At 36.8% G+C, this 27,386-nt stretch overlaps 2 protein-coding genes and 1 long non-coding RNA gene across 4 annotated transcripts in view; 2 read left to right on the forward strand and 1 right to left on the reverse strand.

Annotated features, from left to right (window-relative positions):
- LOC118727941 (testis-specific gene 10 protein) overlaps positions 1 to 27,386 on the forward strand; it is a 92,141-nt gene that overhangs the window by 19,198 nt on the left and 45,557 nt on the right. The window contains exons 3-7 of one of the 2 annotated variants that reach the window (XM_036454002.2): positions 8,721 to 8,841; positions 9,203 to 9,358; positions 13,593 to 13,763; positions 13,854 to 13,931; positions 14,888 to 15,039. In XM_036454002.2, coding sequence (XP_036309895.1) covers positions 8,791 to 8,841; positions 9,203 to 9,358; positions 13,593 to 13,763; positions 13,854 to 13,931; positions 14,888 to 15,039 — 608 coding nt within the window. In that variant the 5' untranslated portion in view covers positions 8,721 to 8,790. The remainder of the gene's footprint in view (positions 1 to 8,720; positions 8,842 to 9,202; positions 9,359 to 13,592; positions 13,764 to 13,853; positions 13,932 to 14,887; positions 15,040 to 27,386) is intronic. The other variant, XM_045587247.1, reaches the window with a different exon arrangement.
- LOC118727939 (testis-specific gene 10 protein) overlaps positions 1 to 27,386 on the forward strand; it is a 222,030-nt gene that overhangs the window by 19,181 nt on the left and 175,463 nt on the right. The gene's annotated exons all lie outside the window — the stretch shown is intronic.
- On the reverse strand, positions 685 to 15,060 carry LOC123653032. The gene is made up of 3 exons (XR_006742665.1): positions 15,051 to 15,060; positions 11,423 to 11,425; positions 685 to 798 (listed from the first exon to the last, which is right to left on the reverse strand). It is a non-coding gene; the product is annotated as an uncharacterized LOC123653032 (long non-coding RNA).

A 27,386-nucleotide genomic window follows, 5' to 3' on the forward strand; every position in this document is an offset into this window, starting at 1 on the left:
AATCATCTGCTGATGGGCACTTAGGCTGTTTCCAAATCTTAGCTATGGAGAATTGTGCTGTTATGAACATAGGGATATATATATATATAGATATAGATATAGATATAGATATAGATATAGATATAGATATAGATATAGATATAGATATAGATATAGATATATAGATATATATCTCCTTTCTGATTGGTGTTTCTAGTTTCTTGGGATATATTCCTAGAAGTGAGATTACTGGGTCAAATGGGAGCTCCATTTTCAGTTTTTTGAGGAAACTCCATACTGTTCTCCCCTGGTGGCTGCACCAGTCTGCATTTCCACCAGCAGTGCACGAGGGTTCATTTTTCTCCACACCCTCGCCAACTTTTGTCGTTTGTTGATTTGTTGATGATAGCCATTCTGACAGGTGTGAGATGATACCGCATTGTCGTTTAGATTTGCATCTCTCAGATAATTAGTGACTTTGAGCATGTTTTCATGTGTCTCTTAGCCTTCCTTCTGTCTTCTTTTGAAAAGATTCTATTTAGGTCTGTTGCCCATGTTTTTTTTTTGGATCATTTGTCTTCGTTTTATTAAGTTGTATAAGTTGCCTGTAGATGTTGGAGATTAGACCTTTATCAACGATAACATTTGCAAATATGTTCTCCCGTACAGTGTTCTTTCTTGTTGTTTTGTTGATGGTTTCTTTTGCTGTGAAAAAGCTTTTTATTTTGATGTAGTCCCATTTGTTAATTTTCTCTTTAGCTTCCATTGCCCTAGTAGTAGTATCGGTGAAGAAATTCCTTTGGCATATATTTGAGATTTCTCTACCTGTGATTCCTCTAGTATTTTTATGGTTTCCTATTTTAGGTTTAATCCTGTATCCATTTTTGAGTTTATTTTTGTGTATGGTGTAAGTTGGTGGTCTAATTTCATTTTTTTGCATGTATCTGTCCAATTTTCCCAACACCATTTATTAAAGATTGTCTTGACTCCATTGTATGTCAATGCCTCCTTTGTCAAATTGAGCGTAGTGTTTTGGGTTGATATCTGGATTCTCTATTCTATCCCATTAATCTATATGTTTGTTCTTGTGCCAATACCAGGCTGTTTTGAGAACAGTGGCTTTGTAATACAGCTTGAAATCTGGTATAGAGATCCCACCTATAATACTTTGTTCTTCTTTCTCAGGATTGTTGTGGCTATTAGGGGTCTTTTTTTTTTTTTTTAATTCCAGATGAATTTTTGGAGAGTTCTTTTGAGGTCTGTGAAGTATGCCATTGGCATTTTAATGGGGAGTGCATTGAATCTATAGATTGCTTTGGGTAATATGGACATTTTAATGATGTTGATTCTACCAATCCATGAACATGGTATGTTCTTCCATCTGTTTATGTCTTCCTCTATCTCTTTTTTCAGCGTCTTGTAGTTTTCCACATATAGGTCTTTTACCTCCTTAGTTAAGTTTATTCATAGGTATCCTAATATTTTTGGTGCGATGGTAAGTAGGATTACATTTTTAGTCTCTCTGTAAATTCATTATTGGTGTATAGAAATGCCATAGATTTCTTGGCATTGATTTTTGTATCCTGCTACATTGCCAAATTAATTTATTAAGTCTATTAGTTTTTTATGGAGTCTTTTGGGGTTTTTATGTACAATGCCATGTCATCTGCAAATAAGGACAGCTTTACTTCTTTTCCAATTTGGATGCCTTTTATTTCTTCTTCTTGTCTAATTGCAATGGCTTATTCTTCCAGTACTATGTTGAACAGGAGTGGTGAGAGTGGGTATCTCTTTCTTGTTCCTGTTCTTAGGGGAAATAGTTTTAGTTTTGCCCTTTGAGTTTGATGTTTGCTGTGTGTTTACCATATATAGCTTTTATTATGTTGTGGTATAATCCTTTTATTTCCACCTTGTTGAGAGTTTTAAGAGTGTTTGGATTTTGTCAAATGCTTTTTCTACATCAATTTATATGACTGTGTGACTTTTATCTTTCAATTTGTTTATGTAATGTATCACATTTATTGATTTGTGGATATTGTACCATCCTTGCATTCCTGGGATAAATCCTACTTGGTCATGGTGTATGATCTTTCTGATGTACTGCTGGACCTGATTTGCTAGAATTTTGTTGAGATTTTTGTCATCTATGTTCATGAGGGATATTGGCATGTAATTCTCTTTCATTGTGTTGTATTTATCTGGTTTTAGTATTAGTGTAATGCTGGCTTCATAGGAGCTTGGAAGTGTTCCTTCCTCTTGAATTTTTTGAGGAGAATAGGTTTTAGTTCTTCCTTGAATGTTTGGTGAAACTCCCCTGTGAAGCCATCTGGCCCCAGGCTTTTGTTTACTGGAAGTTTTTTGATGACTGCTTCAATTTCTTCCATAGTTATTGGCCTATTGATATGTTTGAATTCTTCCTGATTGTGTTTTGGAAGGTTATACTTTTCTAGATATGTCCATTTCCTCCAGGTTGTCCAGTTTGTTGGAATAGAGTTGTTCATAGTATTTTTTAACAATTGTTTGTGTTTCGGTGGGATCTGTTGTTATTTCACTTCTTTCATTTCTGATTTTGTTTATTTGCATCCTCTCTCTTTGCTTCTTGGTGAGCCTGGCTAGAGGTTCATCCATCTTGTGTATCACTTTAAAGAACCAGCTCTTGGTTTTGTTGATCTTTTGTATTGTTTCTTTGGTCTCAATGTCATTTATCTCAGCTCTGATCTTTATTATTTCCTTCCTCCTGCTTACACTGGACTTTTCTTGATTTCTTTCTAACTCTTTGAGTTTAAGAGTTAGGAAATTTATTACCATTGTTTCTTATTTTTTGTAGTAGGCTTGTAGTGGTATGAACTTCCCTCTCAAGACTGCTTTAGATCAACAAAACAACAAGAAAGCCCACTGTATGGGAAAACATATTTGCGAATGTTATCACTGATAAAGGTTTAATCTCCAACATCTACAGGCAACTTATACAACTTAATAAAATGAAGATAAGTGATCCAATAAAAACATGGGCAACAGACCTAAATAGAATCTTTTCAAAAGAAGACAGAAGGAGGGCCAAGAGATGCATGAAAACACGCTCAAAGTCACTAATTATCCAAGAGATGCAAATCAAAACAACAGTGTGGTACCATCTCACACCTGTCAAAATGGCTATCATCAACAAATCAATAAACAAAGTTGGCGAGGATGTGGAGAAAAATGAACCCTCTTGCACTGCTGGTGGGAATGTAGACTGGTGCAGTTACTGTGAAGAACAGTATGGAGTTTCCTCAAAAAACTGAAAATGGAGCTCCCATTTGACCCAGTAATCCCACTCCTAGGAATATATTCTAAGAAACTAGAAACACCAATCAGAAAGGATATATACACCCCTGTGTTCATAGCATCACAATTCTCCATAGCTAAGATTTGGAAATAACCGAGGTGCCCATCAGCAGATAATTTGATCAGAAAACTATGGTACATCTACACAATGGAATACTATGCTGCCATAAAAAAGAAGGAATTCTCACCATTTGCAGCAACCTGGATGGAATTGGAGAACATTATGCTGAGTGAAATAAGCCAGTCAATGAAAGGAAAACACCACATGGTCTCCCTCATTTATGGATAAAAAAAGAACATTATTACCTGATGAACAAAAAAGATAGATAGAGACAGTAAAGCAACAAACAGACTGTCAGAGGGAAGATTAGGGAGATGTGGGAGAGATCAACCAAAGGACTTGAATTCATGCATATAAGCATAATCAATGGACACAAAACTCCGGGGGGTGGGGGCATGTATGGGAGTTGGGAGTGGGCAATGGTAAGATAAGTACACATATAATACCTTAATAAAAAAAAAAAATGGGGGAAAAAAGACTTCTTTAGCTGTGCTTCATAGATTTTGGATTGTTCTCTTTTCATTGTCATTTGTTGCCATGATGTTTTTTATTTTTTTCTTGATTTCTCTAGTAACCCAGTCAGTGTTTAATAGCATGCTGTTTAGTCTCCATGTATTTGCTTTTTTTTTTTGGATTGTTTTTAATGTAGTTGATTTCCAGTTTTATGCCACTGTGATCTGAGAAGATGCTTGATGTGATTTCTATTTTCTTGAATTTGAAAAGACTTTGCCTGTTTCTAACATATGATCTATCTTTGAAAATGACCCATGTTCACTTGAGAAGAATGTATATTCTGTGGCTTTGGGTTGAAATGTTCTGAAGATGTCAATTAATTCCAGCTCGTTTAGTGAGTCATTTAGGATTAATGTTTCTATGCTGATTTTTTGTGTAGAGGATTTGTCCAGTGGTGATAGTGGGGTATTAAGGTCTCTTACTATGATTGTATTGCTGTCATTCTCTCCCTTGATATCCTCCAGGAGTTTTGTTGTTGTTTTTTTAATGTATTTCGGTGCTCCTGTATTGGGTGTGTATATGTTTACCAGAGTTATTTCTTCTTGTTGGATTGCTCCCTTTAGTATTATGAAGTGGCTTTCCATATATCTTGTTATGTCCTTCATTTTGAGATCTAATTTGTCAGATATAAGTAGTGCTACCCCAGCTTTTTTTTTTTCATTTCCATTCGCCTGAAAAACCTTTTTCCATCTTTTCACCCTCAGTCTGTGTGTGTCTTTTTTTCTGAGGTGGGTTTTTTGTAGACAGCAGATATATGGGTGGTGTTTTCTTATCCAATCTGTTACCCTATGACTTTTGATTGGGTCATTTAATCCATTTACATTTTAAATTGTTATTGATAGGTACTTATTTGTCACCATTTTTATTCTTTACCCCTGTGGTGTTCCTTCTTCGCTTCCTTTTTTATTTATTTTTTATTTTTATTACAGCAGACCCTTTAGCATTTCTTGCATTACTAGTTTGGTGGTAATAATTTCCTTAGTTCTTTTTTGTCTGTGAAGCTCCTGATTTCACCTTCAATTTTGATTGATAGCCTTGCTGGGTACAGTATTCTTGGATTCAGACCCTTCCTCTGCATGACTTTGTATATTTCATTCCATTCACTCCTGGCCTGATGAATTCCTGTTGAGAAATCATTTGCTAGTCTGTTGGGGAATCCTTTTTAGGTAACTTTCTCTCTCAGGCCACTTTTAAGATTATTACTTTGTCGTTGGTGTTTGCCAATTTAATTGTAATATGCCTTGGTGTCGGTCTTTTGGGGTTCATTTGGATTGAGACTCTGTGAGCTTCTTGGATTTGTGTGGGGTTTTTCTTTCCTATATCAGGGAAGTTTTCTGTCATTATTTCTTCAAACAGGTTTTCTATTCCTTGCTCAGTTTCCTCTCTTTCTGGAACATGTATTATGCGGATGTTGTTTTGTCCCAAAGTTCCTTTAGGCTCTCTTCCCGCTTTAAAAATTTTTATTTTCTAGAAGCTGCTCTACTTGAGTATTTTTTCTACTTTGCCTTCTAGCTCACTGATGTGGTCCTCCTCTTCTTCTAGTCTACTCTTTATGCTTTCTATTGAGTACTTTACAGCAGCGATGTAATTTTACATTTCTTTTTGGTTCTTCTTCATTTTCTCTTGGTTCTTACTCCTATTGTTGAAAATTTGTCTTCCATTCTTTTCAGCCACCTTATGATCATTTCTCTGAATTATTTCTCTGGTATGTTGCTTGCCTCCACTTCGTTTACTTCCTTTTTTGGTGATGCCTGCTTTTCTTTTATATCAGGGCTGTTTCTTTGTCTCCCTATGGTCTCTCTTCTCCAGGTGTCTGGTTATGTAGTTCTCTCTCTCCTGCGTTGATTTAAAGGCACAAAATACAATACAACCAGGTACAACTCACAAGGCACTGAACAGAAATGTATTCATGATATTAATAACCCCAAATAAAGGTGATGGCCAGAGAAATGCAAATTAGAGTATAGGAGAGAAAGAAGAAGAGAGGTAGAAAAAAAAGAAGTGCAAAAGTGAAATTGGGAAAAGGAAAAAAAATAAGAGAGAAAATCAAGAGAATAAGAAAGAAAAGGGGAATAAACTATATATGAGGAGAAAACTACAATAGAATAGCCACTAATCCCAACAAATGCCAACAACAAGTACCTGGAGATGAATACTAACTACAGACAACAACTAGTATCAAGCGAGGTGAGGGAAAAGAGAAGTAAAAAAACAAAAGAATACGCAAAACAATCTCACAAACAAGCATAAAACATTGATATAATCAACATTCAAGCAAACAACAAAAGGACAGAGAGAAAAACAATTTTTTGGATAGTGAAAACAGGAGAAGTGTATATAGAATTGGAGTAGGGTACTGGAAATTAGATATATAAGTAGGGTGAAATTTTAACAGGGAGTAGAAAGAAAGAATAGGGAAAATCTAAAGGAGGAGAAAGGTAAGAGAAATAGGACAACAAAAGGGGAAAAGTTAGGAAGAGTGTGATGTCATAAAGGTAGAGTTGAGATAGAGTAAAATGATGCTGAAGGAAAGATGAAAATAGAATGTGGAACACTAATCCCAAAGTAAAATAAAGACAAAATAAAATGACACTTAAAAAAAGGGGGGGGGGGAAATAGTAGTAGTAATAATAATGATTGAAAATAAAAATGTATTAATTAAAAAGGTAAAATAAAGTGAGGCTAAAGAAAAAAAATAGTTTCTTAAATAAAAGATGAAAAAAATAAAATAATAATAATAAATAAATTAAAAATAATAAAATAAATTTAAAAATATGCCGTAGTAAAGGTCATTCACTTCCTCTATTGTTCTGTTTGGCATGCCTGTTTCCCAGTCAAGAAAATATTGCAGTTCCCAGTCAAGAAAACACTGTTCCTCAGTGTTGTAAGCCAGTCCTGATTTTTAAGCAGGCAGTGTGTCTTAATTTCTTGTATTCCTTTATTTCTGATTACACAAGAGTCATTTTGTGATTCAGCCCCTGGGTGGCAGTGTTTCTGGATTTACCTCGGGTGTATAGGTCCTCTCTAGCCTGTGCTTAGATCCTGCTTTCCCTGTGGCACTCAATACAGGTTTGTGGGAGTAGGTTGCCCCAAAACTGGTTCTCTGAATGTTATTCCCCTCTCTGATCCCCAGGTTCCAGAAAAATAACTTTCCCCTGCAGTCTCTTAGGGTTTCCCCATTTGTAATCCTATGTATTGGGCTTAGTAATCAGAAGCAAGGATTTAAAGAGGAAAAAGCGTAAGTATGCGAACTCTGGGGCTGTGCACAAGTCTGTACAGTCTTTTTCCCCCCTTGTGTCTAAGCAGCTGGCTCACTCTTAAAATTTTTATGCTGACCTTTTGCATCAGATCGAAATCAGTTGCTTTTTAGAGATCCCTTCTGTTAGCAGCTCTGAGGACCCCCTTCTATTGTACATTCACTGGTCATGCCAGCCCCAACAGCCACGGATTTTTCTAGGTGCAAACATCACCTGGTCTTCAGCTCCCACCATGTATGCGTTTCTCTGTCCTGTCAGGACCAGAGACTCACCTTATCCCAAGCGAAATCTGACCTTTCTGTGGTGGAATGTAGAGCTCCTCTGAATCCACATGTTTGCACCAATTGGGGACAGGTGTTCTAAAGTTCACAGCTGTTCAGTGGGTGCTGTAGATAGTTGTAGATTTTCAGGCTTCTGATAACATCCACTTTCCCCTTCAGGATGGCGTGGTCTCTGCATCTGAGCCAGTGGCTCCGGGAGGGAGACCAGCTGCAGTGGGGGCTGCCTGGTCAGGGGAGCCCCGTCCAGCAGTCCCCCACCTTCTCTGGCATATAGCTGTCCCTTAACTCACCAAAAAACACTCCCCATGCGATCCTCAGCTGTTCTCTCTATCTGCTCCAGGACAAGGCTCAGGACACATCTGTCTATTCCACCGCCATTCCCCCCACCCCCCCACTAATATATCAATATTTTCTTTATCTAAAAATGTGAAATGAAAACTGCTCTGTTTAGAAATTTTAATTTTATTATTTAAAATATTTGAAATCCCTTATCTGTAACTATATCTTTTATTTCCTTCCAATATAGCATTGGTAAAATAAATATTATAAAATAAATGTTTCTAAATATACTAAAGTGAATAGGAATGCACTTGAAAGTTCTTATAAGTATAGAATATCCAGTATTTCTTTAATTTAATCATCCCTTGAACAATTACTGCACAAAACTTAGATGCTATACAAGTTTTTCTAAGAAAATTAATTTTATTTTAGTATTTGTAACTACATCTTTGGACATTTCTGGCCTCTCTGAAATTTATTTCTTTATTTTTTTCCCCAAACTTATTGGGTAAATTTATGAGTACTTTTAGTTAAATCAAAATATAGAACATTCAGAAATGCTGGGAAAGAACGAAAGCTAACTGCTTTTTTTAAAGTGTAATTTTTAAATGTTATAATATTTTTAAAGCACCACATTTATTGCCTTACCTGGTTTGGCTCAGATGATAGAGCAATGACCTGTGGACTGAAGGGTCTCAGGTTCAATTCTGGTCAAGGGCACATGCCTAGGTTTAGGGATTGGTCCCTAGTGGGGGATGGGCAGGAGGCAGCTGATCAATGATTATTTCTCATCATTGAGGTTTCTATCTCTTTCTCCCTTTGCTTTCCTCTCTGTAATCAATAAAAATATATTTAAAACAACAACAAAAACAGACCACCTTGATTATTTTTAAGGATCCTGTGTATGTTCAACTTCATGTAGAAAATGTTACTGTAGTTTAGCTTGAAATATTGGCCTGATATTTTTCTCCCTAGCAAGATAATTTTAGAGATTAAAACATCACAAAATAAATCTCCTTTTAGACTTGACTCCTTTATCAAGACCTTATAAGCAGACAAAGACTACAAGAGTGAAGCTCAAAACTTGAGAAAGATGATCAGAAGTAGATCTAAAAGTCCAAGACGCCTATCACCATCTTCCCGGGTAAGTTTTGGAAAGTTATAAATATTTTGGAATTTGTGGCTCAAACACTGACATTTATTCTTTGATTTACCTAATCTGGAAACAATTCAGGTTGATTAGTCCATCAAAGAGGTTGTGGATAGAGGTCTCTTTGATGGACAGTGGACCGTTGAAATTGGTTCTTTATCCCTAGTATTTGTCATTGTTGGGAGGTAATCAGATAAATGTAGAGCAATTTTGGATGAAGCTGTTTAAAAGTGAGGTGATTTGTAAACTTTTTTTTCATCATTTCATCAATATACCATCATGATTGCTTAAATAGTGACTGTGAACAGCCATCATATCAAAGAAGAGCTTCACATTTCTTATCTAATAACTGTAGGTTACACACTGTGATGCAGAGCTTTTGAAGACCACGCGAGACCGTGAAGAACTTAAGTGCATGCTGGAAAAATATGAGCGTCATTTGGCAGAAATTCAGGGTAATGTCAAGGTTCTTACATCTGAGAGAGACAAGACCTTTCTTCTTTATGAACAGGTAAACTTGCCTATAAGGAAACAAAATATGTAAGTAATAACAGTTAACTCTAGGGATATGTAATTATTTAGGTATACTTAAATCTGCCAATCAAATTAATGTAACTACCAGTTAGGAATTACCTTCATTCTTAAGATATGTTTAAAGAAATATATTTCCAATACAGTATATGTGTGGACATACATTTGTTGTCCCCATACTCATAAAAGGTCACATACATGCATAGAAATAGTTTGATTTTTGAAATAAAAAAATGGGGAAAATGTTAAATAGAAAGATATGTTGAGTTTAAGGTAAAAATATTTGAATTTGGAGATTAAAAAATTGTAACATATCATTTTAATGTACTATCAATCACTTTAGAAACTGCTATATAATTTAATTTCAGAGAGTAAAATCAGTTTATCTCTATTTTTAGCTTAAAATTAATACCTCTATTAACCAAATAGTTTCTTTATTTCAGAAATATTAAACACCATATATTACTAGAATAATTTATTTTAAAAAATATAAAATTCAATTAAGAATTACAGCTGCTTTGTGCAGGGTGATGGGCTTGCCACTTTAAGAAAAGAAAAAAAACACACCATAAGATGGAAACATTGCCAGTTTTTTTTTTGTTCGTTTGTTTGTTTTTTAAGTTTTAAAGTTCTCCTTAGTGGGTTGTATTTTAATTAAGTCAAGCTTACTCATCGCTTTTTATTTTATTTTTTAAATATATTTTTATTGATTTCAGAGAAGAAGGGAGAGGGAGAGAGAGATAGAAACATAATGATGATAGAGAATCATTGACTGGCTGCCTGTTGCACGCCCCTTGCTGGGGATCAAGCCTGCAACCAGGGCATATGCCCTTGACTGGAATCGATCCTGGGATCTTTCAGTCCATAGGCTCTACCATTAAGCCAAACCGGATAGGGCACTCATCTCTTTTTAAATAACTACAGTGACTTTGGATACCATGATTATGTGGCCTGTTTGCTTCATTTAATAAGAGAAGGCAGGGCTAATAAGGTTAACTATTTTGCCCAAGAACAGCAGGAATCAGTCCAGATTGTCTGACTCCTATTTGGGTTTGCTCTTTGCCATTTAATTAAGCTTGTTTTAGGAGAATTGGCCCAGGGGGATATAGATCTGTTTGGGCATATATCTTAATGTATAAAATAAATGCCCAGTGTATAAAATAAATGCCCAGTGTATAATATACCATGCCCAGTGTATAATATACCATCGCATAAATCCTTTTGGTTAAATCTTTCTTTTCTTTTCTTTTCTTTTCTTTTCTTTTCTTTTCTTTTCTTTTCTTTTCTTTTCTTTCTCAGCATTGTCTTTTATTATGCTTAAAGCTTTAAACATTATATTAGCTATTTAATGGATGACACATGATATTCTCTTCCATAATTAGCTTTCTTGTTTTTAGTTTGGGCAGTTTAAATAGCAGCTACCACTTCTTAGTGTGTGGGGTGACTACTGGGCTTTGATTAGAATTCCCTGGCATCTGTGTCTGTGCCATGCAACCTGAGTCAGTGAACGTGCACATGATTATAAGCCAGGAGAGTCCTTAATGAGAATGCTGTGCGTATGAGTATAAGATGGGAGATTATTTTACTGAAACCTCTGCTCAGAAAGCCTTGCATAAGTATACTTTGTTAATGATCCTCAAATTTTTGCTCTATTCCTTCTCTTCAGACAATTTTATTTTATTTTAAATATATTTTTATTGATTTCACTGAGAAAGGGAGAGGATTAAAGAGATAGAAACATCAATGATGAGAGAGAATCATTGATCAGCTATCTCCTGCACACCCTACACTGGGGATCAAACCACCAAAATGGACGTGTGTCCTGACCAGAAATTGAACCATGATCTCATGGTTCATAGGTCGACAATCAACCATGAGCCAGGCTAACTGGGCATAGACAATTTTAAATTGAGATTTGAAGTGTAAATTAGTTAATAAGCTAGTGTGAGCTACTGCTCTACTTCATTAACTCAGGGAACACAGTTTAAAAAAGTTCAGATACTGTTTTCTACATTTGCAGTCTTATTGGGGAGATAAAGTAAACTGTCTTTATTTGCTTTTTTGTTATTTTAGCACAAGTAATCTAAAGATATTTTTCTTTATGGTGATCACTAAACTATGTAGAGTATGAATAGGGTTTCTGTTATCTTGAAAAGGATAAGAAGGAACATTTAGATTAAAGAAATGATGTGAGGCACATGACAAAGGTAAGTGATTCAGTCAAAGACTAGCATCAAAGGTGCGTGACAGGAGAGGAAGGGGGAGCTGACACTTGAGAGGTAGATTGAACTAGAGCAGCTGTCTGCAAATGTTTCTGTGAAGACCCAGGTAATAAATATCTTGGGCTCTGCAGGCCATGATCTCAGTCATGGTGAGTCAGCTGTTTTTGTGAGGTGAAAGCACCCACAGATGATATACAAATGAATATGTTTGCTCTGTTACTATAATATAACTTCATTTATGGACACTGAAATTTGAATTTCATATTATTTTACCCATTATGAAATATTTTTCTTCTTTTGATTATTGTCAAATATTTAAAATGTAAAAATATTATAAGCTTATAAACTTACATAACACAGGAGGCTTGCTGGATTTGGCCTGTGAGATTTGGTGTAGGTTACCAGCTTCTGGACTATATGGTGGAGCCTGTTCAAGGGCATTCCAAGGAGTTTATACTTTGCTTTATAAGCAATGGGCAGCTTATTTTTTTAAAAGCAGAAGAACTATGACTAAAGCCTAATTTTTTACAATTTTAATCTGATAAGAATTTTATATTTTCTTCTTTATCTCATACACAATTTTTATATGTTATCTTTTTATATAACAACTAGTGACCCGGTGCATAGATACATGCACATTGAAAAAGAAAATTAATTGGAAGGTGACTGATGGGGTGAGACTGGGTGAAATGGTCTAGATATGCCCTGGAGCCAACCTCCCTGGCATCTGCTGAATGAGCGGGGTCACTCCAGCAGGTGGTGTCTTTCGGCTTGGCCTGCAGGGATTGGGCCAAAACCGGCTCTACGACATCCCCCCGAGGGGTCTGGAAGTGTGAGAGGGCACTCTGCAAAGTTGCTGTTGTATAGATTGTGGAACATAAACACAAGTGTGCAGTAAACCAGTGCCCCCAAACAGCATCACCCATAGCCAAATGTGGAATCATGTGGCCCCAAGAGAAATCAGGCTCCCTCCTCCCTGGTTTTGGGGCATCACCCAAGAACTCCCGCTGCCAAGTCACTGTAACTCAGCAGCTCCTGCGTTGAGTGTCTGCCTCCTGGTGGTCAATTCTCATAATAGTAATGGTTGGACAGAGGGAAGGACGCTTCGCATATTAGCCTTTTATATATGAAGATTTCTCCTTCAAGAGAACTAGAGGAGGGAGAATCCATGGAATCTTTAAAAGGCTGTTGTAGTAATTCATGCATGAGGCATTTATGGATTGGGCTAGGATGCTGCCAAGGAAGAAGTGACAAGATTTTATTAGAGCCAAAAGGAGGGAGGAATGGAAATGTCTGAAGTTTTTGAAAGACTGAAGGAATGTGGTTATAGAAAAAGAAATAGGGAAGTCATTTGTGATTTATGGAAAAAATGTGGTTGGTTCAGACAGATGGAGTACATTCAGGTAGGAATCGCCATCAGGCAGTAAGAAATGTGGGACGGGAGTAGGGAGAAAAGAAAGAGCTGAATATTTTGATTTAGAAGTCATCTGCCTAGTGATGAGTTTGGGGCCTTCAGAGTGGGTGAGGTCTCTGAATGAGAAAGCTATATATAGGGGGTCTTGGAAAGTTTTATTGGATTGGAAAGAGAGAAAGAAGACAGGAAGCAAAGGCAGGGAAAGGGAGGGAAGTATATCAAGAAGGATGTTCAAAACAATGTCAAATGTTACCAAAGTATCAAAAACAAGAACTGAGGAAAAGGCCATTAGATTTGTTAAGGTCTTTAGTTGAAATTCTGCAAAATTTGGGAGCCAGGTTATAGTGGGGTGAGAAAGTGGGTAGAAAGGAACAGGCCATGGTACAGACACTTAAAACAAAATTTGGCAAAGGTTTTGGAAAGCAAAATTCTGTTTGTATATAGCATTTGCATTTATTTGGATAAAGTCAAAATTATAACATTATCCTACTCTATGGCTGTTGATAATAGGTTTGGATTTCAACCAGCTGTATATAAAATTGTATTTGTGTCTGTCTGTCTATGTATTTAAATAATAGGCACAGGAAGAGATTGCCCGGCTTCGCCGAGAAATGATGAAAAGCTGTAAGTCTCCTAAATCAACAACTGCACATGCCATCCTCCGGCGGGTGGAGACTGAAAGAGATGTAGCCTTCACCGACTTACGAAGAATGACCACAGAACGAGACAGTCTGAGGGAAAGGCTAAAGGTTTGAGAGAATTTTATCTTTGTGAACATTTGTGAAACCTGACACAGTGACATTGAAAGCGCTTTGTTTTGTTTTTGTCTTTTTAACCAGATTGCTCAAGATACAGCGTTTAATGAGAAAGCTCACTTGGAACAAAGGATAGAGGAGCTGGAGTGTACAGTTCATAATGTAAAGTCGTTTTTGCATTTGTAGCTATAAACTGTCAGTGGCTTTCCCTTTTTTTTTTTTACTGTGTTCAGAGAAGTTCTTTTATTTTTCTACGATAGGGTTTCTAATCCTAAAATACTGAAGGTTGGGTGTGTGTGTGTGTGTGTGTGTGAGTGTGTGTGTATTAAACTCTTTATTCCAAAATGTGAGTATAATATTTTTTATGTTAGGTTGCAAAATGGCTTTAAAAAAACCATTAGGGGTGTGTTCTCAGGGATTTTAGCATGATTTTCATCTCCCTATTTCATTAAAGAGAACATTTCTAGATATAGGAAAACAGGATTATTCTACCTAAAGAGTACCTAGGGTAGAAAAAATTATGGTGAAATGAAAATTAATGAGAAAAATATATGTAAACTGAATTTAAATGTGAGGCAATACCTTTTTTATTAATGAAAGATTTGAGATGCTGTATTTGAGATATTATGACTATATAAACAGAATTAATGGAATTTGACTTTCTGTTACAAATTTAATTTAATGCATTTATAAATTCATGTGTACCATGTTTATATGAGTAAAAAAAAAGCAGTAGATAGGGGGGGAAATAATTTATTTCATAATTCTACTTTATAGCTATAAATTGTTAGGTTGAGCAACAAATATGAATTTTTTTGCAAATAGAATATGTATGCGGAAGTCGAATTGAACCAGATTGAAAATGTAGATGGATATACTATTCCTTTTTTAAATATATATTTTTATTGTTGCTGGTATTTCAGATATCTCTCGTCCCCTTCCCTTAATCCCCATATATACTATTATTGTTCCTACTCCACAACACTTTGTCCATATAGCCTGACATAAAATTCAAGCTTAAGCTGATCATCTCATTGTATCAATCTTGTCATCTACCAGTTTTTACAAATAGAGGCTTTTTTAGTGATGGCAGTAACCTGGTCATTTCACTTGTATAGCTTGATGATGAACGTATGGAGCAAATGTCAAATATGACTTTGATGAAGGAGACCATAACCACTGTGGAGAAAGAAATGAAATCACTAGCAAGAAAGGCAATGGACACTGAAAGTGAACTTGGCAGGCAAAAAGCAGAGAATAATTCTTTGAGGTAAACTAAACTGCCTTTGAACAACAAATAGTTTATTATTAATGACTCTGCTTTTTGTAGTTTATTTTATAATGGTAATTAAGTTATTTGTTGACTTTAATTTTGGAGAGGATTATTACAAAAAAGTTGTAGAAGCTTCGGCACACATTAAATGATTTCCCGAAGATCAATCACTGATTGGTAATGCCGCACCTAACCAGGACTCATACTGAGTAATCTCAGTCTTACATATGGAGAAAGCCTGAATGTTTAACTAAAATAGCTTTTACAAAGCCATTCTGGGCACACTGCATGTTTGACTTTAGCATTTGATTATTAATTTAGCTTTATAACTTAAATTATGTTCTAGGGTCTGAACAGTGTATGAACACACAAAGCACAGGTTTTAGAGTAGCTTAGTAAAGAGGTGGTTTAGAATATAGTAAAAAGTCATAGCAGAGAAATTGGAACATGTAGTGGAACTTATTAGCTGAATGTCAACTACTGTGCTTAGCCCATCCTACATACTGGTACAGTAGCAGAAGACATTCCACTAAAGCAGCCTACAGGCAATAAGTATAATGGAATCAGTTTTTGAGGACCTCCATGCTAGTAGATGTTTTATTTTAATTTAATTTTAGTTTAGTTTAGTTTTAGTTTTGGTACTTATTGATGTGAAAAATAGCGATTGTACAGATTCAGCAAGGTTGAATTTCAGTGGATATATTTGAAAAAATAATAGTTCATGTGAGTGTGAAACAAATTATTAAGTTACAAATAATACTTGATTTGCATGAGCTCTCAGAGTCTTCTCTTTGATATTTCAACCCAGAGTATTGGGTCTGTGATGCCTACATTGGAATCATTTGTCAGAATAGATAATCACTCAAATTCTTCCCTTCACCTACGCTTTTATTTCCTGCTTAAAAAGACATTGCAATCTCAGGTAAAATCAAAATAATCAATTCCTGATGATGTGGCTCAGTGGTTGAGTGTCAACCCAGAAACCAAGATGTCCCAGGTTTTATTCCCAGTCAGTGTACATGTCCAAGTTACAGAATTGATCCGCAGTAGAGGGCATGCAGGAGGCAGCCAATTGATGATGTTCCTCTTTCATCGATGTTACTATTCCTCTCTCCTTCTCTCCCTCTAAAAATCAATAAAAACATTTTAAAAAATGATAGTCAAATAAAACAGCATCAACAAAGAAAGCCTTTGGAAATAGAGAAAAGTGTAAAGAAAATTTAAATCTCCCATGATTCCATAACCCAGGGAAGATTTTTAGTAACATACATCTGTTTCTAACCAGAAATATTTTTATCTGTGTACATAATCTTTCAATGTAATTGACATCATCGCATATTAAGTTATATATTTGAGCCATTTCACTTAATTGTAAACCATAAGCATTTTCCCAAGTCATTGGAAGTTCTTTGAAAACATTTTAGTAGATTATTAAAATATTCTAACAGATAGATGTATAATTGGAGATATTTTTGGTGTACATTTGTATTAATGATATTAACGTTTGGTCAGTTTTGACACATGTAGTATGTACCTCTAAAACGATCATCACAATCAGGATAGTAGCCCTAACCAGTGACCCCAAAAGTTTCCTCATAACCTTCCATAACCTCTCTTTACCTTGAATTCCTAGGCTACCACTGATTTGCTGTCTGGCATAGGAAATTGTTTGTATTCTTTAAAATGTCATATAAATGAAATCACAGAGTATGTTTTCTTTTGCCAGGATATTTTCACTCACCATAATTATTCTGAGATTTATGCATGTTGTCACATATAATCAAGAGTTTAATTCTGTTTGTCACAGAGTAATATTTCATCGTATGTCCACATTAGACATTTTGATTGTTATTTGGGACTACACAAATAAAAGTGTTATGAATGTTCTTCTGTGAGTCTTTGTATGGACAAAAGCTTTTATTTTTCTTGGATAAATACAGTAAATACAGTGACTAAGTCACATGATGGATATTTAACTTCAGAAAAAACTGTAAACTGTTTCCCAAATTGGTTGCACTATTTTATTTTACCTTTGCACCACCAGTGTATGAATGTTCTAGTTGTTCCATATCCTCACCAACACTTGGTATGCGGAATCTAATGTTAGCTATTCTAATAGGTATATATTGTGGTTAATGATTTGCCTTCTTAATGACTAATGATTTTATGCATCTGTTCATGTGCTTATGGGATATATATATATATATATTTTTCTTTTTCTTTTCTTAGTTTCTGTTCAAGTCTTTTTCACGCTCTTATTGAGTTGTTTATATCATTAGTAAGTTGTGAAAGTTTTTTTGGTATTTTAGGTATAAGTTTTGTCAGCTATGTGTTTTGCATTTATTTTTCTCCCTGTCTCTGGATTGCCTTTTTATTTTCTTAACAGTGTCTTTTAAGGAGCATATATGTTCCTGATTTTGATTAAGTAAAATTTATTGGCTTTCAGAAATTCACATCCAGCTTTCTATGTTCTTTTAAAAATATCATTAAGCTTCAGGTAACTGAGATTTTTCTCCCATATTTTCTTCTAGCAGTTTTGTAGTTTTAGTTCTTACATTTATTTTTATTTTTTTATTTTATTGATTTTTTACAGAGAGGAAGAGAGAGGAATAGAGAGTTAGGAACATAGAAGAGAGAGAAACATCAATCAGCTGCCTCCTGCACACCCCCTACTGGGGATGTGCCCGCAACTAAGGTACATACCCTTGACCGAAATCGAACCTGGGACCCTAGAGTCTGCAGGCTGACGCTCTATCCATTGAGCCAAACCAGCTAGGGCTAGTTCTTATATTTAGATCTGTGATCCATTTCAAGTTACTTTTTGTGTATAGTACTAGATATAGATCAAAGTTTACTTTTATGCATATGGATATTTAATTAAAAAAATATCCTTTCTACATGAAATTGTTTTCTACCTTTGTAGCAAGTCACTTGTCCATGTATGTGAAAGTTTGTTTCTTGGTTATCTCTTTTGTTTGATGAACATCCTACGTAATAAAAGAGTAATATGCAAATTAACCACCACTCAGCTATACTCACAAGCCATGCCCACCAGCCACGCCCACCAGCCAATCAGAGTGAGTATGAAAATAAACCCAACCAAGATGGCTACAGCCACAGAGAGCAGGAGGGTTTCCCAGGCAACAGAGGAAGCCAAGCTTTCCGCCTGCCCTTGCTGGCCTAAGCTTCCACTCAAGGCTACAAAGTTTCAATTATAGAAGGTAAACAAATACAAACAGAAATGGTTGCTGCCAAGGAGCAAGCAGAAGACTTGGCTCCACTCCAGGCTACAAAGTTTCAATTGTAGAAGGTAAATAAATTCCAGATACCAGGGCCTCCGCTTGCATTGCCAGGAGGCGTGGCTAGCTGAAAACCACCACAGGCCCCTCAGGCCACCCCATGCCCCAAGGGAACCCCCACCCTGATTCAGACACCCTTCAGGGCAAACTGGCTGGCCCCTATCCCTGTACCAGGCCTCTATCCTATTCTAATAAAAGAGTAATATGCAGATTGACCATCACTCCAACACACAATAGCTGGCCCCATGTGGTCAAAGATGGCTACCCCATGTAGACACAAGATGGCAAGCAGAGGAGGGCAGTTGGGAGACAGCAGGCCTGCAAGGAAGGGCAATTGGAGGTGATCAACACTGCAGGGGAGGGCAGTTAGGGGTGATCAGGCCGGCAGAGGAGAGAGGTTGGGGGCAGACAGGCTGGCAGGGGAGCAGTTAGACATCAATCAGGCTGGCATGAGAGTGGTTAGGGGGTGATCAGAAGGCAGGCAGGTGAGCAATGGGAGCCAGCAGTCTTGGATTGTGAGAGGGATGTCCCAGATTGGAGAGGATGCAGGCTGGGCTGAGGGACACAGACATCCCTCCACCCCCCGGCCTCATGCATGAATTTCGTGCACCGGGCCTCTAATATTTATATATCATGATGCCAGATATGGTACAGCACTCCTGATGACTCTGTTTTGTCTTCAAATTAGGTAATGCTAGTCCTCCAACTTTGTTCTTTTTCAGTGTTCTTTTGGCTATTGTAGTTACTTTGCATTTTTAATTTTAGAATTAGCTTCATACATATGAAACAGCCTGCTTTGGAATTTGATTGAAATTGGGGACATGACATCTAAAGAATGTCAAGTGTTACACTCATGAACACAGGTTGTCTTTTCTTTTCCTTAGATATTTAATTTCCCATAAGTTATCTTATTGTTTTTAGCGTAAAAGTCTTATACTTTTTAGTCAGATTTCCCCCTAAGTATTTCCTATTTTTTGATGCTATTGTAAATGGAATTTAAAATTTCATATTTTGATTGTCTGTTGCTTGAATATAAAAATACAATTTTATTCAAATAAACTTTGTATTTTAAAATATTTCTAGATTTACAAAACATTATGTGGATACTACAGAGTTCCTACATTCCTCATACCCAGTTTCTCTGTTATTAGTATCTTACATTAGCATGGCATATTTGTTTCAATTAAAGAAACAACAGTGATACATTAATATTAACTGAAATCCATACCTTATTCAGGTTTCCTTTGTTTTCCCCTAATACCTTTTTTATGTACCAGGACCTGATCAGGGACACCATATTATATTTAGTTGTCATGTCTCCTTAGACTTCTCTTGGCTGTGACAAAAATTCCCTTATTTTGACGACTTTGACAGTTTTGAGGAATACTAATCAGGTATTTGGTAGGATGTCTCTTATTTGGGGTTTGTCTGATGTTTTTCTTATGATTAGAGTGGGTAACAGAACACAGAGATAATATATATCCAGGGTATTATAAATACATATTATCAATATGACTTATCACTGTTTATTTTGACCTTGATAATCTGGCAGACGTAATGTTTGCCTTTCTAGAATGCCATATAATTTGTATCATACAGTGTATCACCTTTTCATTCTGCTTCTTTCACTTATCAGAGTGCGTTTAAGGTCTGTCCATGTCTTTTCATACTTTAATAGCACATTTCTTCTTAGCATTGAACAGTATCCCATCATATGTTTCTACTACAGTGTGTTTAGTCAAACACCATCAAAGGATATCTTATTACTTCCAGTTTTGGGTAATTATGAATAAAGCTGCTATAAACTTTATTGTGCAAGTTTTTGTGTGGACATAAGTTCTCCAATCACCCCAGTAAATACCTTGGAGCACAGTTGTGAGTCATATGGTAAAACTATCTTTAGCTATATCAGAAAGTGCCAACCTATCTTCCAAAGTGAATGTACCATTTTGCATTTCTACCAGCAATGAATGGGTTTCTTTTCCTCCACAGCCTTGTCAGCATTTGGCATTGTCAGATTTTGTATTTTAGACTTTATGGTAAGTGTATAGTGATAACTCATTGTTTTAATTTTTGATTCTCCAATGACAGATGATGTCATATATTTATTTGCCATCTTGATATCTTCTTTGGTGAGGTGTTTGTTTAGATTTTTTGCCCAGTTTATCATTGTGTTACTTATTGTCTTAAGATTTTTTTTTTGTATATTTTGGATACACATTTTTGTCAGATAGATATGTGCTTTGCAAATATATTCTCCTAGGCTGAGCTTTATATTTTCATTTGTTTTTAGCAGTGTTTTTGCAGATGAGAAATTTTAATTTTTTGTAACATTCAACTTGTTAACTTTTCTTTCATGGATTGTGATTTTGGTGCTGTATTTAAAAACTCATCAGCAAACCCAAGGACACATATTTTCCCTCTCTGTTTTCTTCTAGCAGTTGTATAGTTTTGCATTTTATACTTAAGGTCTGTGATCTGTGTTGTATTAATTTTTGTGAAAGAGGTAAAATCTGTATTTAGGTTCACTAATTTTCATAGGGACACCCTAAATTTGTTCCAGCATCATTTGTTGAAAAACTGCCCTTTCTCTATTGTCTTTGCTCTTTTTCCAGTTCAGTTGCCTATATTTGTGTGGGCCTATATATGGGTTCTTCTTTCTGTTCAATTGATCTGTTTTTGTTTATTCTCTTGCAAAGCTATGTTGTCTGAAAAAGTTGTTATTACTTTGACTTCTTCAATATTGTATTGGCTATTCTGGATCTTTTGCCTTTCCATGTAAGCTATATAATCAATTTATTGCTGTCTACAAAATAGCTTTCTGGGTTTAATTGGGTTTGCATTGAATTTTAGATCAAGTTGGGAAGAATTGGCATCTTATCAATATGAAGTGTTTCAATTCATTAATGTAGAATGTTTCTTAATTTATTTAGATTTTTATTGCTTTCATCAGTATTTTACAGTTCTCTGTACATAAACACTGTGCATTCATTTTGGAGAGTTCTAAGACATTGCTTCAAATATTTCTCGTTTATTTTCTTCTTTTTTTCCTCCTCCTGGTATTTCAGTTATACCCTCAGTTCTTAGATATTCTGTTTTATATGTTTTTATTCTTTTTTTCCCCCTCATATTTCAATTAGGATGTTTTTACTGACCTGTGTTCAATCTAAGTTTTTTTTTTTACTTAATAAATCTTTATTGTTCAGATTATTACAATTGTTCCCCTTTTTCCCCCATAGCTCCCCTCCATCCAGTTACCTCCCCACCCCCTGCCTTTACCCTCCCCCACTGTCCTAATCCATAGGTGTATGATTTTTGTTCAATCTCTTCCCATACCTCCCACACCCTTTCCCCCCAAGAATTGTTAGTCCACTCCCTTTCTATGCCACCGATTCTATTATATTCACCAGTTTATTCTGTTCATCAGATTTTTTTATTCACTTGCTTTTTAGATTCACTTGTTGATATATACCATATTTTCCGGCGAATAAGACGACCCCCTAATTTTACAGTTAAAACATAGGTTTAGGCCTATATTCTCTGTATAAGACTACTCCCCACTTCCGAGGCAACACCAGTTCTTTTTTTAATTAAATTTTTAATGAATGACATTTTTCAAACATACCGTAATATACCGTACATTGATACGATAAATGGAAGGTCTCTTCAGAAATGGCAATGCCATGAACTTGACCGAGAAACAAGAAATCCAAAAGAGAACATTAACAATGATGGCATCATCTGGAAAGAAAATTACATGAAGAACTTGCAGAAAACACTTGTTTGTGACTGACTGGGATGATAAGAGGTTTTCCTAGGCAGAGGAGCATTGTGAGCTTAAAACCCTTCAAAATCCTCATCATGTTCTTCTTCTGACATCATAAGTTCATCAATGACCTCTTGTGGTACATTTGTAAGACAGTCATCATATGGATCAAATTCTGAATCAGATGGTGTGGCTTCAGCTTCGGCTTCCCCTTCATCTTGCCACAAGAATTCATCATACTATCCATACCATCCAAAGAATTTGATATGCCACACTTCTTGAAAGACCTGATTACTGTTTCTTCAGTAATATCATTCCAGGCTTTTATGACAAAGTTACACAAAACATCCAATTGTGGCGCACATATGTTTCCTCCTTTTGTGAATAACTTTTCACCGCTAACCATCCACTCATTCCACTGTTCTCTAACGCGATCTTTAAATGGCTTGTTTAGGCACACATCCAGTGGCTGTACCAATGATGTCAATCCTCCAGGAATAACTGCCGCATCTGTGTTTATTCTTGCCAGCCTGTTCTTTGTGCTGGTAGTTAAATGAGCCCTGAACAAATCCCACACCAGTAGGCTAGGTTCTTGACGAAGTCCACCTGGTCGCCTACTCCATACATTATCAAGCCATAGCTTTACTCCTTCTTCATCCATCCATCCTTTTTCATTCACATGTACAAAAACTCCAACAGGGAACTTGATTTTCGGCATTGTTTTTCTTTTAAAAATAATCATTGGTCTTAGTTTGGCACCATCAGCTGTACATGCTAGTACCACTGTAAAACTGGACTTCTCATGTCCTGTTGTTTTAATTAACACTGTTTTTGCACCTTTTGGATTAACAGTTTTATTTCCAACCATATCAAAATTCATAGGAGTTTCATTTATATTTCTGATCTGACTTAATGCATAGCCATGTTTCTTGCGCTGTTGTATTACATATTGATGGAAAAGACTTACTTTGCCGTCAAAATCTGCAGGTAATTTTTGTGCAGTTTTGGTCTTTTGCCTCAGTACCAGATTGTGCCTTTCCAAGAACCTAGTACTCCAGGATACAGTGGCCTTAAATCCTTTGCTGTTATCTGGGTTAGATTTGGCCCACTGAAGTGCAAACATACGTATTTTGTTTCGTGTCACTACATAACCATTTTGACGATGCTCAAGAACCATGTCTGCTACATGCTTTTCGAGTTCTGGCCAATAAGGGGTGCCTCTTCTTAATGCACACTTACTCCTTGGCATACTCTTTAATGCATCTTCATTTGCTTTCCAGTCTCAGACCATCTTTTCTGTTACTCCATATTGTCTTGCTGCAGCACAGTTATTGTGTTCCTTAGCAAAGTTTACAACTTTCAGTTTGAAACTGGCTTCAAATTTCCTTCTTCTTGCTGGAGCCATGATGGGTTCTTTTCTACCAGCCATTTGTTGTACACCCACTAATCTTTTAGGCCGGGGTTATTACAGTACTGTAGCTTCAACTACACACAGAATGTTCTATTACGGTACCTTTTAACTCACTGTATGTGTTCTGATACAGCAGCTTTGGCTACACAGAACGTTCCTGTGCTGCAACAGTATGTACCACTGTGAGCCAATCACAACAAGCAAAGGTTCAAAGTCGGGAGCCTCTCTGTGCACTTCTCTGACTCTGGCCAATCTGAGCAGGCTTTTTACTAGAACACAGTGTAGCTTTGGGTACAGAACATGTATAATTTGCATGCATAAAAAGCCTGCTTGGATTGGCTGAGTTAGAGAGGCGGTCCGAGCAGCCTTGCAGTGATTGGTGCGGAATCGAGTTGGAAAATTCATTTAGCGGCATATCCAGATGATTTTTGGGATCGAGTTGGAAAATTCACTTAGCGGCATATCAAGACGTTTTTCGGGATATACTCGGCGTATGAGACGACTCCCGATTTTTGGTTGACTTTTTTTCATTTCAAAAGTTGTCTTATATGCCGGAAAATACGGTATGTATTTGATGTTCATAATTTTTATCTTTACCTTTTTCTTCTTCTTCCTCTTCTTAAAGAATACCTTTCAGAATTTCATATAATACTGGTTTGGTGGTGATGAACTTCTTTAACTTTTTCTTATCTGTGAAGCCCTTTATCTGACCTTCAATTCTGAATGATAGCTTTGCTGGATATAGTAATTTTGGTTGTAGATTCTTGCTATTCATCACTTTGAATATTTCTTGCCACTCCCATCTGGTCTGCATAGTTTCTGTTGAGAAATCAGCTGACAATCTTATAGGTGCTCCCTTGTAGGTAACTGTTTTTCTCTTGGTGCTTTTAATATTCTCTCTTTGTCTGTTGCTTTTGGCATTTTAATTATGATGTGTCTTGGTGTAATTCTTTTTGGATTCCCTTTGTTTGGGGTTCTCTGCACTTCCTGGACTTGTAAGTCTATTTCTTTCACCGGGTGGGGGAAGTTTTCAATCTATTTCTTCAAATAGGTTTTCAGTATCTTGTTTTTTCTCTTCTTCTAGCACCCCCATAATTCTGATGTTGGTACATTTGAAGTTGTCCCAGAGGCTTCTAACACTATCTTCATATTTTTGAATTCTCTTTCCTTTTTGCTTTTCCAGTTGAGTATTTTTTGCTTTTTTGTATTTCAAGTCTTTGACTTGATTCTTGCGATCTTCTAGTCTGCTATTAGATCTCAGTATAATATTTTTTATTTCAGTCAATGTATGCTTAATTTCTAGTTGGTACTTTTTCATATCCTCGAGGGTCTCATTAAATTTATCAGCCTTTTCTAGGAAATTCTTGAAAAACCTTATAACCGTGGTACTGAACTCTTTATCCAGTCATTTGCTTTCCTCCACTTCTTTCATTTGTGTTCTGTTTCTTTGTCTCTGCATTTTGGCTGCTTCCCTATGTTGATAGAGTGGCTTTGTGTGCTAAGTGTCCTATAGGGCCCAGTGGCTCAGCCTCCCCAATTACCTATGGTGGACACTCTTGGTGCATCCCTTTGTGGACTGTGTGTACAGTCTTGTTGTAGTTAAGCCTCAATTGTTGGTATCACTAGGAAGAATTAACCTCAAAGCCAATTGGCTGTGAGGATCAGCTATGTCTACAATGGGAGAACTTCTGTGCTGGAGACAAGACTTGCAAAAGCCTCTGTGCTCAGCTTGGATGGGGCAGAATCTCAGGGGGGAGCAGACAGAATTGGTTTCCTGTCAGCCCTGCCATAATAGGCCCCTGTGTCTTAGTGTCCCATAGTAATTGCTACAAGTACCTCTGAGAGAAAGTCACCCTCGAGTTCTACCCACTGCCAGACAGTCCAGTTTCTCCTTGAATGAGTCGGGGTCCCCAGAGTCTCGCCCGGAACTGTAGTTCAGTGTAGTCGGGAGCTTTTGTCTCTCTCCTGCTTGAGAAAGCCAGCTGCATACTCAGTTTCCCGCCCTCTCTGTGCACGTCTCAATACCTCTGTCTCCTGCAGCTCCTCTGAGTCTCAGTGTGCTTTTCTCTTTCCTTCTAGTTGTAGGATTTCCACTCAGCCAGCCTTCCTGTGGTTCTGGATGATGTCCGTTTTGTCTTTTAATTGTAGTTTTGAAATTGTTGTATGAGGCAGCAGTTTAGGTGTTTACCTATGCCACCATCTTGTTTTTTTCCAGACCACGCTAAGTGTTTTATTCTTGACTTTGTTCAGTCTACTGATGAGCCCATCAAGGGCAATTTTCATTTTTGTCACAGTATTTTGTTCTTTTTAGCTTTCTTAGTTATTCTCTCAGACTTCCTGTATCTCTGCTTACATTATACATCTCTTAGTGTATATTATTTACTTTTTCCAGTAGTGCCCCTAAGCAGTTAATCATAGTTACTTAAAATTTTTGGTTGGATACTTCCCATTCCATGCAATATCTGAGTTTGTTTCTGACCCTTCATGGTTCTATTTTTGCATGATTTTTTATGTCTTATAATTTTTTGTTGATTATAGTGGGTATTGGTTAATTGAGGTTAAATGTGAATGTTTATGTTACTTGGCTATAGTTGAGTTGTGTTCAATGTTTGGTGTAGCTGTTGGTTCCAGAGGCTTCAGATTCCTCGATTGTCCTGATTTTTTAAAAATATATTTTTATTGATTTTTTACAGAGAGAAAGGGAGAGAGATAGAGAACTAGAAACGTCGATGAGAGAGAAACATCGACCAGCTGCCTCTTGCACACACCCTACTGGGGATGTGCCGACAACCAACATACATGCCCTTGACCGGAATTGAACCTGGGACCCCCCAGTCCGCAGACCGATGCTCTACCGCTGAGCCAAACTGGTTTCGGCCTGATTTTTTTTTTTTTTTATCTCCTCTTGACTTTAGGTTTTCTACCTTCTCCTCCTCAATAAGACTGAAACCTGCAGCTTTTTCAGTTGTAATTCATGTGATTATCCTGGACTCCTATTAGTGTGCTTGTTAGGAGAGGGGGAAGGATTATCTATATATATAAAAGGCTAATATGCATAGTGTCCCTTTGGGAGTTTGATTGGGAGAACAGGAGTTTGATCACTTGCTATGACATGTGCTGACTATCAGGGGGTGGTGTGAAACATGGCAGGTGACCAGCGGCAGTGACAGTGGGGTGCTGAGGGAGCAAGGGGAGGAGGAAGCAGGAAGGCAGGGACAACCACATGGTGATGGGGCATGGGTGGTGAGGGACAGAGAAAGCTGGGATGTGGGGAGGCAGGGGGAGGGGAGAACCATACTGTGGTGGTGTGTGGGTGGTGAGGGAAGGAGGAAGGCAGGGAGGCAGGGAACCTGATGGGCCCTGATTGCTGGCCAGACTTAGGGACCCTACCCATTTACAAATTTTGTGCACCAAGCCTCTACTGTTCTATTGTCATGTACTTTAAATCACAGTCTTTTAGTGCATCAGTATCTCTGGACTCTGATATTTCCTGTGTTTTTCAATGATATAACTTTGTTTGTTTGTTTGTTTGTTTTGCAACTACTTATGTGAAACGGGAAGGCTAGAGGTGGTAGAGTGGAAGGAATACCCTTTCCCAGGTGGGAATAACTCTGGTAAAGTTTTTTCACTTGAAGAGTAAGCCTTATTATGGGGGATGTTCTGGGCATATTTTACAATAAATACTTATTTTCTATCAGAGACACAAGAAATCCTTTTTCAGTTCTTCACTATAAGAATCAAGTGTAGTTCCTGAAGGTAAATATGGGGCCATTCTAAGAATGTGGCCTCTACAATCTTCTCACTCTCATGTTAATGCACACTCAGTTTCCATCAATGTATGAACATTGTCATTTAAATGCTTTAATCA

Source organism: Pipistrellus kuhlii, unplaced genomic scaffold, assembly GCF_014108245.1.
Source record: "Pipistrellus kuhlii isolate mPipKuh1 unplaced genomic scaffold, mPipKuh1.p scaffold_m20_p_27, whole genome shotgun sequence".
Lineage (NCBI taxonomy): Eukaryota > Metazoa > Chordata > Mammalia > Chiroptera > Vespertilionidae > Pipistrellus > Pipistrellus kuhlii.